Source organism: Anthonomus grandis, chromosome 20 (assembly GCF_022605725.1).
Source record: "Anthonomus grandis grandis chromosome 20, icAntGran1.3, whole genome shotgun sequence".
Lineage (NCBI taxonomy): Eukaryota > Metazoa > Arthropoda > Insecta > Coleoptera > Curculionidae > Anthonomus > Anthonomus grandis.
This window is the reverse complement of record NC_065565.1, coordinates 4121740-4135363: the sequence shown is the minus strand read 5'-3', so window position 1 is coordinate 4135363 and position 13624 is coordinate 4121740. Positions and strand designations below refer to the sequence as shown.

The 13624-nt window shown below is 30.7% G+C and overlaps 1 protein-coding gene and 1 non-coding gene across 24 annotated transcripts in view; one reads left to right on the top strand and one right to left on the bottom strand.

The window, feature by feature from the left end:
• Positions 1 to 13624, top strand: part of LOC126747927 (liprin-alpha-1) — a 455345-nt gene that overhangs the window by 266690 nt on the left and 175031 nt on the right. For 22 of the 23 annotated variants that reach the window (XM_050456896.1, XM_050456904.1, XM_050456905.1 and 19 more), the window contains exons 3-6: positions 3999 to 4163; positions 4612 to 4686; positions 4767 to 4877; positions 9171 to 9269. In XM_050456896.1, coding sequence (XP_050312853.1) covers positions 3999 to 4163; positions 4612 to 4686; positions 4767 to 4877; positions 9171 to 9269 — 450 coding nt within the window. The remainder of the gene's footprint in view (positions 1 to 3998; positions 4164 to 4611; positions 4687 to 4766; positions 4878 to 9170; positions 9270 to 13624) is intronic. The other variant, XM_050456907.1, reaches the window with a different exon arrangement.
• On the bottom strand, positions 10043 to 10136 carry Trnay-gua (transfer RNA tyrosine (anticodon GUA)). Its single transcript has 2 exons — positions 10100 to 10136; positions 10043 to 10078 (listed from the first exon to the last, which is right to left on the bottom strand). It is a non-coding gene; the product is annotated as a tRNA-Tyr (tRNA).

Genomic DNA, 13624 nt, shown 5'->3' with positions numbered 1-13624 from the left:
TACCCTTAGCCCCCCACCCACTTCACACACTTTACCAGTTAAAAATTCTTCCGCAAAATCCCTGTTTTTCATCCATAATCGTTAGTTTATTAACACTGTTTTTATGCTTAATAGTTATTAAAAATTTTTAAAAATTAAATAACCCATAAGAACAAAGGCTGTGAGCAAATATATATTATTTGAATTTAATAATAATTTGATATATAAACACTTAATACAAAAACTGCTTTAATAAGTTAAGGATTATGGTAGAAATCATTTATTGTTCCTAGATAGTAATTTGAAAAATAGTGATTTTGTACATAACGCCTTACTGGTAAGTTGTTTGGGGTGGGTGGGGGGCTAAGCGTAGTTTTGTTAAAAAACGGTTTTTATCTTTTACAAAAAAAAAACATTTTTCAAAAATATTACCCTTACACCCCCCCACCCACCCTACACACTTAACCAGTAAAAAATTCTTTTGCAAAATCTCTGTTTTTTGTCCATAATCCTTAATTTATTAACACTGTTTTTATATAAAATATTTATATACAAATTTTAATAAATGAATAACGAAGAAGAATAAAGACTATAAACCAGTATATATTATTTAAATTTAATAATAATTTAATATATAAATACTTAATACAAAAACTGTGTTAATAAATTAGAAATTATGGTAAAAACCCATCTATTGTTCGTACGTAATATTTTGAAAAACAGTGATTTTGCACTTAACGTATTACTGGTAAGCTGTTTGGGGTGGGTGGGGGGCTAAGGGTACTTTTGCTAAAAAAAGGGTTTGTCTTTTACAAGAAAAACTTTTTTTAAAAACATTAGTGTTACACCCCCCACCCACCCCACACACTTTACCAGTAAGAAATTCTTCTCCATAATCCTTATTTTATTAACACTGTTCTAGTACAAAATATTTATATATAAATTTAAATAAATGAAATAACGCAGAAGAACAATGACTATAAGCCGATACATATTATTTAAATTCAATAATAATTTGATATATAAATACGTAATACAAAAACTGTGTTAATAAATTAAGGATTATGGTAGAAATCATTTATTATTCCTACGTAGTAATTTGAAAAACAGTGATTTTGCACACAACGTCTTTTTGGTATGCTGTTAGGGGTGGGTGGGGGGCTGAGGCTTCTTTTGTTAATAAACGGTTTCTATCTTTTACAAAAAAAAACGTTTTTTTAATAAAACTACCTTTACACCCCCCACCCACCCCACACACTTTACCAGTTAAAAATTCTTCTGCAAAATTCCTGTTTTTCATTTCCTGTTATTAACACTGTTCTAGTAGAAAATATTAATATATATAAATTTAAATAAACGAAATAATGCAGAAGAACAATAACTATAAGCCGATACATATTATTTAAATTCAATAATAATATAACAATACCAAAAATAATAAACCATAAAATACAAAAATAACAATAATAATAAACCATCTATTATTCGTACGTAATATTTTGAAAAACAGTGATTTCGCAAATAAAGTCTTACTGGTAAGCTGTTAGGGTGGGTGGGGGGGCTAAGGGTACTTTTTTTAAAAACGGTTTTTGTCCTTTACATGAAAAACGTTTTTCAAAAACATTACCCTTACACCCCCGACCCACCCCACACACTTAACCAGTAAAAAATTATTTTGCAAAATCTCTGTTTTTCGTCCATAATCTTTAATTTATTAACACTGTTTTTATACAAAATATTTATATAAAAAATTTAACAAATGAAATAACCCATAAGAATAAAGTCTGTGAGCAAATATATATTATTTCACTTTAATATTAATTTGATATATAAACACTTAATACAAAAACTGTTTTAATAAATTAAGGATTATGGTAAAAATCATTTATTGTTCCTAGATAGTAATTTGAAAAATAGTGATTTTGCACTTAACGTCTTACTGGTAAGCTGTTTGGGGTGAGTGGGGGGCTAAGGGTACTTTTGTTAAAAAACGGGTTTTGTCTTTTACAAAAAAAAAAACGTTTTTCAAAAACATTACTTTTACACCCTCCACCCACCCCACACACTTAACCAGTAAGAAATTCTTTTGCAAAATCCCTGTTTTTCGTCCATAATCCTTAACTTATTAACACTGTTTTTATGCAAAATATTTATATACAAATTTTAATAAACGAAATAACGAAGAAGAACAAAGTCAATATATATTATTTAAATTTAATATCAATTTGATATATAAATACTTAATACAAAAACTGTGTTAATATATTAGAGATTATGGTAGAAACCATCTATTATTCGTACGTAATATTTTGAAAAACAATGATTTTGCACTTAATGTATTACTGGTAAGCTGTTAGGGGTGGGTGGGGGGCTAGGGGTACTTTTGTTAAAAAAAGGGTTTTGTCTTTTACAAAAAAAAACCGTTTTTCAAAAACACTAGCCTTACCCCCCCACCCACCCCACACGCTTAACCTGTAAAAAATTCTTCTGCAAAAATCACAATTTTTCGTTCATAATCCTTAATTTATTAACACTGTTTTTATACAAAATATTTTTATGTAAATATTAATCAACAAAATAACCTATGAGAACAAAGCTAGTATATATTATTTAAATTTAGTAATAATTTTATATATAAATACCTAATACAAAAACTCGGTTAGTAAATTAGGGATTATGGTAGAAACCATCTATTATTCGTACGTAATATTTTGAAAAACAGTGATTTTGCACATAACGTATTACTGGTAAGCTGTTAGGGGTGGGTGGGGGGCTAAGGGTAATTTTTTTAAAAACGGTTTTTATTTTTTTCAAAGAAAAACGTTTTTCAAAAACAATACCCTTACACCCCCCACCCACCCCACACACTATACCAGTAAGAAATTCTGCTGCAAAATCCCTATTTTTCGTCCATAATCCTTAATTTTTTAACTCTGTTTTTATATAAAATATTTATATACAAATTTTAATAAACGAAATAACGCAGAAGAACAAAGACTATGAGCCAGTATATATTATTTAAATTTAATAATAATTTGATATATAAATACTTAATACAAAATCTGTGTTAATAAATTAGGGATTATGGTAGAAACCGTCTATTGTTCGTACGTAATATTTTGAAAAACAGTGATTTTGGAAATAACGTCTTACTGGTAAGCTGCTAGGGGTGGGTGGGGGGCTAAGGGGCGTTTTGTTAATCACCAAATTTTGTTTGTTATAAAATAAAGCGTTTTTTAAAAACATTACCATTACACCCCCCGCCCACCCCACACACTTAACCAGTAAGAAATTCTTTTGCAAAATTACTGTTTTACAAAATGGTACGCATATATATTAACACTATTTTTGTACTCAATATTTATATGTATATAAAACTACATCAAATTTAAATAACATATAGTATACTGATGACATAATTAACAAATATTAAATGAAAAACGAAATACAGGGTGTTACTCGGAAACTTTAAGGTTATGTGAGAAACGTATAAATACGAAAGTTCGATGTTCTTGAAATGTTTCCAATGAAACTAGCTAAGCTAGAGTGTCCAAACCTGGACAATGGCGTGCGCTCAAGTGTCCCCTACTAGAAAATCCAAAAATTTCCAAAACATTTATGACTAGTTTTTGAGCTATCGCTACATTTGTTCAGGGAGTCTAAGTATCCATAGTATATAATTTAAATTATCACAAGAATTAAAAAATGTGTCTCACTTGAGATGTGAGAAAATCGTTAGCAACGACTGAAAAAAAATGAAAAAATCCTCAAATAAATAAAAGTAAATAATTTGTGATATAACCGATAGGAGCGGCCATTTGAAAAAACGCTTTTACAAATATATCTAAATTTTTTTAACGAATACACTTGTTTCAAACTATTTTCATTAGTAAATACAATACCATCGCTATTCAATAATAAATTTAATACTGTAGGAACGTTATTTTGAGTGAGAATTTTGGTAACTTTATTTATTTTGTATATAAGTAATACTCTGACGTACTCATTTTGTTTTCCAGCTACTTCTAGAACATCTGGAATGTCTCGTTTCGAGGCACGAACGATCGCTGCGCATGACCGTTGTCAAACGCCAGGCGGCTGCGCAGTCGGGCGTCTCGAGCGAGGTGGAAGTCTTAAAAGCTTTGAAGAGTTTATTCGAACATCACAAGGCATTGGATGAGAAGGTATTTATTAAACGTAACAGCCTGAATGAAATATGCAATAAAATATTGAAACTTTTAATCCTTCTTCTTTAAATGCCTTAAAAAACAAATCAGACTTTGAAAGATGATAAAGCGATCATGAGTGTTAGTGCTTCGTTGGAAGCAAGTTGTAACGTAACCTCCAGTTTCAAAATTCACTTTTTTAAACAAAAATTATATCCTGCTTCAGTTTGGAGCAAATTTAATTCTCTATCTTTTTTTCGCAACCTCTAGTTGAATATTATGGAAGAATGTTCTTCATTTAATTCTTTATAGCTTGCTTAAGTCTATTTCATTGATTATCTTTGACGTATGTCTGAACTAAATGAAAACTGAACAGTGTTTATCGGCAAAATGTAAATTATTAACTGTATAACCCTAATAATGATCATTATGTATCATAAAATGTGGTTCATTTATTAATTTTTAGGTCCGGGAAAGACTGAGGGTAGCCCTAGAAAGAAATTCGTCTTTAGAAGAAGAGCTAGCATCAACCAAAGAAGAGGTAAATAAATTTTACATCAGTAGTTTTTTTTTTTAATGCAGTTTCAGATATTTTATTGAAATATCTTTTGTCTTTTTCAGTTACAAAACCTCAGACAGGGATTGCCAAATAACGTGCCTGCCATAGAAGATAAACCGAAAGAGAACGGACAATTGGAACCTGCGGACCAAATAAGCAATAGTCATCAAAAGGTAATGCTTTTTGCCCAATTACATAATGCATCAATTTGGTTGTAAAAATGTTTTGTGAATTTTCTATCTGCAAAATTGAATTAATTCACTTTACTCGTAAAACTATGCATAAATAATTATAGATTGCGTATACGTGTGTTAAGGTTTTTTCATGCATTCGTTGTGCCTACCATTACAAAATTAAGGATGCCTTGGGGTTGAAATAACAGACAGCCAGGGGCGAAAAAATTTACACAAATACGTCATTTAACAGGGTCGTTTTTCCAGAGGCGTTACTGCTCTGGTTTATTATCCTGCATGTAATTTCTTTCGATTTGTTTTCATAAACATTAAAATACTCAATCTCCTCATATATCTGCAGCCCATCAAGGAATATAGTACAAAATTATAGTACAGCATTAAAAATATAGTATAATTAATGTAGCTATACCGGAAAAAGTGTGAGTGGCAAATTTATTCCGTAAAAACCGTGCTGAACACTAGTTTGTCAAAAACACAAAAATTCATCGTAGTATATCGGATTTTAATAATAAAGGACAATTTAAAGAAGTAAAATATCAAAAATTCGAAACAACAAAATTTATAAAAAAGTTAATAGAAAATAATAATAAATTAAGTCCTTGTCCTAACCAACCTTGTTGTTATAGTTTGACATTTGTTTAATATGCCCCCAATTAAATTGTTAAGGTCAATTTTGAGAATACGCTCTTGCATATAATTCTGGAACATTATTCTTTAATTATAAACTCATCTTTTCAATGTACCACACCAGAACATTGTGCTTTGCAAAAAACAGTTCTTCCAATATGTAGACGTGCACAAGTACAACATTTTCATTATAATTTGATCTCAATATTCGTGTTCTTGCGTACAGTTCAGCAACACTATCCTTGTCTAGAACATTATTTTTTTAATTTAAAACTCACCTTTTCAAGATGTTATCTATATCTCACACGCGCTCAATAGGATTTAGGTCAGGGGATTGCGCAGGCCATTTTATTATTCTGTAGCACACCGTAATGTGTAAATTGCATAATATGTGAATTGCATTAATTTCATTGGTTTTGAGTGTTTTGGACAAATAGTAAATGTCAACGCGGTCACGTATGACATATGACCGACATTAAAAGACAGTGCACGTGTAGAGAGACTTGTTTTTAATTTTTGATAGAAGATGTCAGGTTTTTTTATTCTGTAGTTAATAATTAATGTGAATGAAATATAGGAATGTTTGGGAGTACTCAAGTTTAATTTAGACCGACGGATACACATTCACACATACAATACTCAATTACTTATCGCCATAAACAATAGTCACAAGCCGTTAGGTCGGGAGATCTTTCCGGCCAAGGAACATCTCCATTCTGAGAAATAACTGTTCCGATAACACTGCTTAGTTGTATTTGAAGAAATATTTAATACAAAAACAGTGCTATTAGATTTGATATTATGGACGAAAACCAGTGATTTTTCAAAAGAATTTCTTACTGGTCAAATGTTTGGGGTGGGTGGGGGGCTAAGGGTTGTTTTGAGGAAAAACAATATTCTTACAGAATATATATATTTAATATTTAATGTAATAACACTATTTATTTAAACTTGATATAATTTTATATATAAATTTTTATTATAAAAACAGCGTTATTAGATTGGGTAATATGAACAAAAAACAGTGATTTTTCAAAATAATTTCTTATTGAACAAATATCTGGGGTGGGTGGGGGGGCAAGGGTTATGTTAATAAAAAACAATGTTTTTGCAATACATATATTCAATATTTAATGTAATAACACTGTTTATTTCAATTTGATATAATTTTATATATAAATATTGAGTATAGAAATAGCGCAATTAGATTGAAAAATATAGAGGAAAAACAGTGATTTTTTTAGAATTTCATCAAACATTTGAGGTGTAGTAATCGAGTTGAAAAACTAGATATGTAAATCCCATTTCAATTTTTTAAATGACGAAATTTTCTGCCTTTTGTAAACAGAATGGTATATTATATACGTACAATTTTCTTAAAAGGCATTTTTCTTTTAGGCAATTATTTTCTGCAAAAAAAATGTCTTTGATTAACCCTGGCATTAAATTTGATATAATTTTTTCCAGAAATATACTTTGACCATATACTATATTAAGATAAATATACTAATACCAAAAATTTTACGACAATAATATAATATGATGTGTTGCTTGGGATACAGGGTGTTTCACTAAGCGGGGATCGCGACTATATCTCGGGCATTTTTTTTGACAATATAAAAGTGGCCAAGAGTAGATGCTAAATTATTTTAACTTCGAAATTTGGAGCATGCAAAGAACTAGTCATTAAGATATCCAATACTTGGGGAGAGCAGGCTTATCGCCTACAGTTTTAGTATCGAAAATTTAATATTTCTTTCTCATGCTGTTTAGGATATTCGTGGAATATGGTCCATTGGGAATACCAACGCGTTGGGCGCCAAAGTTACACCCATTTTCGTCAAACTCGAGTTTTTCACCCACTTTTGTTATATTGGACCTTTTTCAAAAAAGGATAATATTTATTAGTTCAGGAAAAAATTATTATCCTCCAAGGAATATTTCTAGATAAATACCGTTCACATGGGATGTTTGTCAAAAAAAGGAGTTTTTTAGCAGTTACGAAAAGCAGTCAAGAATTAGTATAAAGAAATATAGATATAGAAACTATTGATTTTTTATCACCTATAATTTTCTCATAAAGCATTTTTTTCGCAGGCAATAATTTTCTGCAAAAACATTGTTTTTCATCAACACAACCCTTACCCCCCCACCCACCCCACACAACTTACCAGTTAGAAATTGTTTTAAAAAATCATTGTTTTCCAAAATAATACGCATGAATAACAGCTGGTTTTGTCAATAATATCTAACCTAATAACTCAGTTTTTTTTTATTTAAATTAATTATAATTATGTAAATGTATATTAATAAATATTTAATACAAAAACAGTGATTTTTCGATAGAATTCATTACTGGTAAGCTGTGTGGGGTGGGTGGGGGGCTAAGGGTTGTATTAATAAATAAAGGGTTTTTTTTGTTCAAGCAAATCCGTGCTCTAGAAGCTTTTTTGTATAATTTTTTTGAAAATCAACAACAGCCAGACGCAACAACCCCCAGTAACTAATCAATTAAAATTGGGTTAAAAATTATTATCAAAATAATAAGTCAGTATACATTTTACCCCCAAATATGTATTCATTGGTATATTTAAGAATTATTATAAAACAAAAAATTAATAGAACAAAAACCACTGAATAAAAATGATAATATAGTTAAGAAGCTTTGATATAAAAAAATATACAAAACTTTCCGTGCTGTGTATAAGTGATTAGAAATAAAGAATAATATAAAATAATATAAATTATAGGTAATTTTCTGTAACCTGAGAGAGTAAGTTATTTAATTAATTAAATTTTTTCTTTTAAAGTAATTATTTTATGCAAAAAAAAAAAGGTTTCTCAATAACATAAACCTTACACCCTCCACCCACCCCAGTAATAAATTCTATTGAAAAATCACTGTTTTTGTACTAAATATTTATTAATATACATATACATAATTATATAAAATTGAAATAAACAAACTGTGTTATTAGATTAAACAATAATGACAAAACCAGCTGTTATTAATGCATATTATTTTGGAAAACAGTAATTTTTCAAAAAAACTTCTTACTGGTAAGTTGTGTGGGGTGGGTGGGGGGCTAAGGGAAGAATTTTTGAAAAACGGTGTTTTTTTTTAAAAGACAAAAACAATTTTTTAACAAAACTACCTTTACCCCCCCACCCACCTTACAAACTTACGTATATTAACATATATTTAATACAAAAACAGTGCTATTAGATTGGATATTATGGACGAAAAACTGTGATTTTTCAAAAGAATTTCTCTTATAAGGCAAATGTTTGGGGTGGGTTGGGTGGTAAGAGTTTCAAATTTTTTATATTCAATATTTAATGTAATAACATTGTTTATTTTAAATTTTTTTCACACCTTAATTTCTAAAGACATGTTCTCTTATACTGAGACTCTTTCTTCCACCGCAAGTTAGTAGGAAAAGGGTGTAGTGAGTTCACTACAGAGACTGATCTATATTTTTAATAAGTTCTTGGGTAATGTATATACTCTTCTACTCCTCACTGGAAACGTCTTACATTTACATATAGTAATGATATTTTTATGGTATTTTGTGTGCTGCTCTATCTTTTTTATTGTCGTTGTATGTCAGTGTTCGTATAGCATGTTATTATTGTGATACGCAGGCATCGCCCGCCAAACCGCAGATGCCCAATGGTGGAGTGGACGTCGATCCCGGAAGTGCCGCCAGGATTGCTGACCTGCAACAAGCGCTAGAGCAACAAGTAAGTAGAGTATTTTTATATGTTGACTGGCTTTAATTGGTTTTAGTTTAATTTATTATAATTTAGAAATGTGCAAGTTCTAACTTATATACACACGCAAAATCATCATCAACGCTTAAGCACACGCACATATATCTCAAATTATTATTATTATTATTATTAGATGATATAAATGTCGAAATGCATGAATACATCCACACATATACCGGTATGGAAAGTTCGAGTGTGCATGCAGTAGAAGGGATTGTGAATGCATGAATACATCCTGTGGTTCGCTCCTTTATTTCCATACCGGTATACACATAACTATACGCGTTACAGTGCCTTTTATCCTAGATCTAATTGTTACGTTTAATCGTGTGGCCTCTATGAGGGTGCAAGTGATTATTTTGTATGTTAGTGCACTACCTTATCAATAGTACAATACCAGGCATGGTTCCCATTGTGTTTTTAGCTCTGTCCCATTGATGTATGTAGTCTGCTCATTTACCCTTAAATAAAATGTCTTTTTACACTTTTGCTATAAGCGAGGAAGTAAAACAAGGTGCATATACATTTTTTTTTTAAGAATCACCCTAAATTTCGGCAATTTTTTACTTATTAGTCTTATAAGAGATCAAATCTTACGGCAATAATAATAATTCCTGTACCAAATGCAGGTCTGGCCAACTTACCATTTGAAATATGTCCACGTATTCGTTTATAATTTTGTTTATTAAATAAATACATAAATAAATTCATGCTGAAATATTATGAACAAAGGAAAAAAAAGTTCCTTCGAGCCGGATTTGAACCAGCGACCTATGGATGTCTATACAAACAATGTTCCGCTACAGTCCACCGCTCTACCAACTGAGCTATCGAAGGTTATGTTCGCGATTGTGAATTTCTTAATGTGAAAGTATGTATTTTTATACAAATATTAATAATTATCCCCAATTATTGGGGTCATTTGGTACAACGATGCAGTATTTTGATGCTCTTGAGTTAATGCAATTACAGGTTTTTAAGGCAAAAAATATATATTTAGCAAGAAATTAACAGGGGGATTTTTTTACATAGTTTGGGATGTAGATAAGAGGAAAAAATAAAACGTCAAGTTTTTAGTTATAAAAGACAAGGATTTAATTGCTAAATAATTGTTAATATGGAATTTCTAATAAAGGTATCTATTTAATCTTAAATTTTCGTATTTATATTTTTTTATCGTAAATATTTTTTAATTAAAAAAAAGTACACCACTGAATTTTTCTAAAATAAAATTTATTTTTTAAATCTTTGTTTAGCTTTGAGCTAATTTGTTTTCTTGAGATTTTGTTATTTGTATATCTTATTTGGTTTCATAGACGTTAATGCATTTTCTATTATTTTCTAGATTTCTCTCTGAATTATATTTCATTATAACACTAGAAGATATGAGGAGCGCCCAAGCAAAAGCAAACATATGATCAAATTTAAAGAAATGAGTTAAATATTGGATCGCTTAGTAATGGTAGCCACATGCACAAAACTTAAAAGTAACCTAACCAAAAGCAAATAAATCCGGACCATTTCATATGTTAAACATTGCTGGCCTGAGCAAAAACGAACAAATGCTCAAGTAGCGCCCGATCAAAAGCAAACATATGTTACCAGCCAATCAGAATCCGGTTGCGCTTTGGGGCTAGAGGTTCGTTTGATGTTTTTATTTTTCACAGGTTTTTGTTTTGAATCAATACGTCGTATTTAGTACATTTTTCTAAAGTACCTATTTAAGTAAATAAATGTGTGAGTGTTAAGTTTTTTGGCATGGAGGAGATTGACGAGGCTTCAGTGACAGTAAGGGAAGCAGCAAAAGGTAGCAGAAAGAAGCAAAAGAAAGAATCTAAGCGAGAACGAGCAAAAAAAGCTTTTTATGCAGTTAAGTTCGTCCTGGTGATGCCTTGTTAATTCGTGGAAAGTTACAATCGTGTGGGAGTAAAGTTGCTCAAGATAACAAAGTTGCGAATTGGATAAGTGTCTCAGATATTAAAAAGAAACATAGACATCAAGAAAATTTTCGAGTTAAACCTCACTCGTTTAACGTTAAATACCAATGTGTGCCAACGCAGACAGGAAAAACTGTTAATGTGTGTAAAAAATTATTTATGCATTTGACTTGTTTAAAAAATAATAGATTAAATAAGCTTTGCAAATTAATGAAATCTGGAGAGTGTATTGCAGAAAGGAGAGGAGGTGATCGTGTTGGCCATAAATCATTTAAAAAAAAAAGAAAAAGGAAATTTAAAAGGTAGCGAATCACATTATAATAGAAAAAAGTCTGTACGAATTTATTTGCATAGTGAACTGACGCAAAATAAGCTGCCTGCAATCTATAACGCATCTATTGCTCCTGAATTTCAGGTGTCTAGGACAATGTTTCAGAGAATTTTTTCACAATTTAACATTGGTTTCAAATTGCCTGCTTGCGATGTTTGTACATACTGCACGAGGCTATCACTGCAAATAAAAAGATGTTGCAAAGGAGAAAAGAGTGCATAAAATGAGAGCAGCTGCATTCTATTCTCTGCTATATACGTTCTGCTGATAACGTATTGTTTTGATTTGCAACAAGTAAAGCCCTTACCAAAGACACCGATCCAGCAAGCGTTTTATTCTCGTCAAATTAGTTTTTACTGTTTCTGTGTTGTTGACCAATCCTCCAAAGAACCATTTTTTTATACATCGACAGAAGATCAGGCTGGTAGGGGATCACTTGAAATATCACGTTAGATTGTTTTGTGACGGATGCGCAGGACAGAACAAAAACAATATTGTGCTTCATGCTCTGATTGGCCTGGTTGTCCAAAAATAGTAAAAGTTCTGTCCAGAATATAACTTTGTATTTTCCAGTTCAAGGCGACAGTTTTTTGCCTGCCGACAGAGTGTTTGGAAGGGTGGAACGAAAATTGAAGAAACTGGCCACTATAGTTTCCAGGAAGGAGTATTTTGAAGTTGAGTATGAAATGTTTGGAACTGTTCGTACTCTCGGCGAGGACTGGGTTTTACAAGATACTAAGGCACTTTCCGCAATATATCGTAATTTAGACAATATTAGCAACGTAAAGCGAATAAAGATCCTCAAAGAAAAAAAAGGAAAACGTTTTTCTGTTTTAGTACATGGTCATATGTACCACAGATTTGATGAAGATACATCGCCTGCTACACTATTAAAAAGAGGAGTGTCGCCTCACAAAGCTTGCTCTTATGTTATGAATCAGATTCCTTTACAACACGCAATAGCAGGCCCGAAAAAGAAAGATGTGGATTCCCTTCTAACTCAACTTTATGGTGAAAAATGGTGAGAATGTGAAAGTTTTTCTGCTAGAAACTGGTATTCAAACATCCTTGATGATAAAGCAACCCTGCCAGAAGTATCGGCCAGGTAAGATGAAGATACCGCAGAATGTAACTGCTTAGACGATGATCTTGGTGTGCATATGTGAAGATAAATAAAGTTGGGTCTGCTTAATTTTTGTTTTATTATAAAGATCAGCTTTGGGAACCTGCAAAAACAATAAAATATAACTTAGCAAAATTAAATGGTTTAAACAAAAGCAAATATCTCATTCGATAGTCTGATCAAAAACAAACATATTATGTTAAACCCAATCAAAACCAAACAATAATGGATAATAAAAATGTAAATAAATCTTTTAAAAATAAAATATAATTTGAACTCTTTAGTTTTATTTTATTGCTAAATGATACAGAATAGGTTTTTTATTTGTTTGCATCTCTTAACATTCTACAATTCAAATAAAAATATTTTACGCTTTAACTCAGTTTCTTATTTCAGGCATTTGTTTGCTTTTGCTTGCGCGCTCCTCATATATACGTGTATGAAAAGTATATCGTATGCGACACAGTAGCATATACAGTGTGGCCCAAATTGGGTGTACATGTATGGGTATCATGAAATGAACAAGACAAAAACTACTAAACAAGATAAAAAGTTAAATCAAATAAATAATATTTTGCAGAACTGTTAGTAAATGACGCTAAATTACTAAACAATAATAATTGTTTATACGACAAATTGCCTCCGTAGTCATGGCCTTCGCATCATTCATCAAAGTGTCATACATCATTTTAAAGGAAAAAAAAGATCTTTTTAATTTAGCAAAAAAAATGAAAATGGCCGCCTTAAGAAAAAAAAGAATTTGAGGATGGAATCTCAGAACCGAAACGTCGAAAACAAAAACTGAATTCAGGTATGCGTTGTCCTTATAATGTTTTTACAGATTTTAAATAAAAAAATACAGCCCTTTTTCAAAAATGCAACTTTTTAATTTTTTCCAAATATTTTAAAATCGGAAAAAGATAAAATCGTTCCG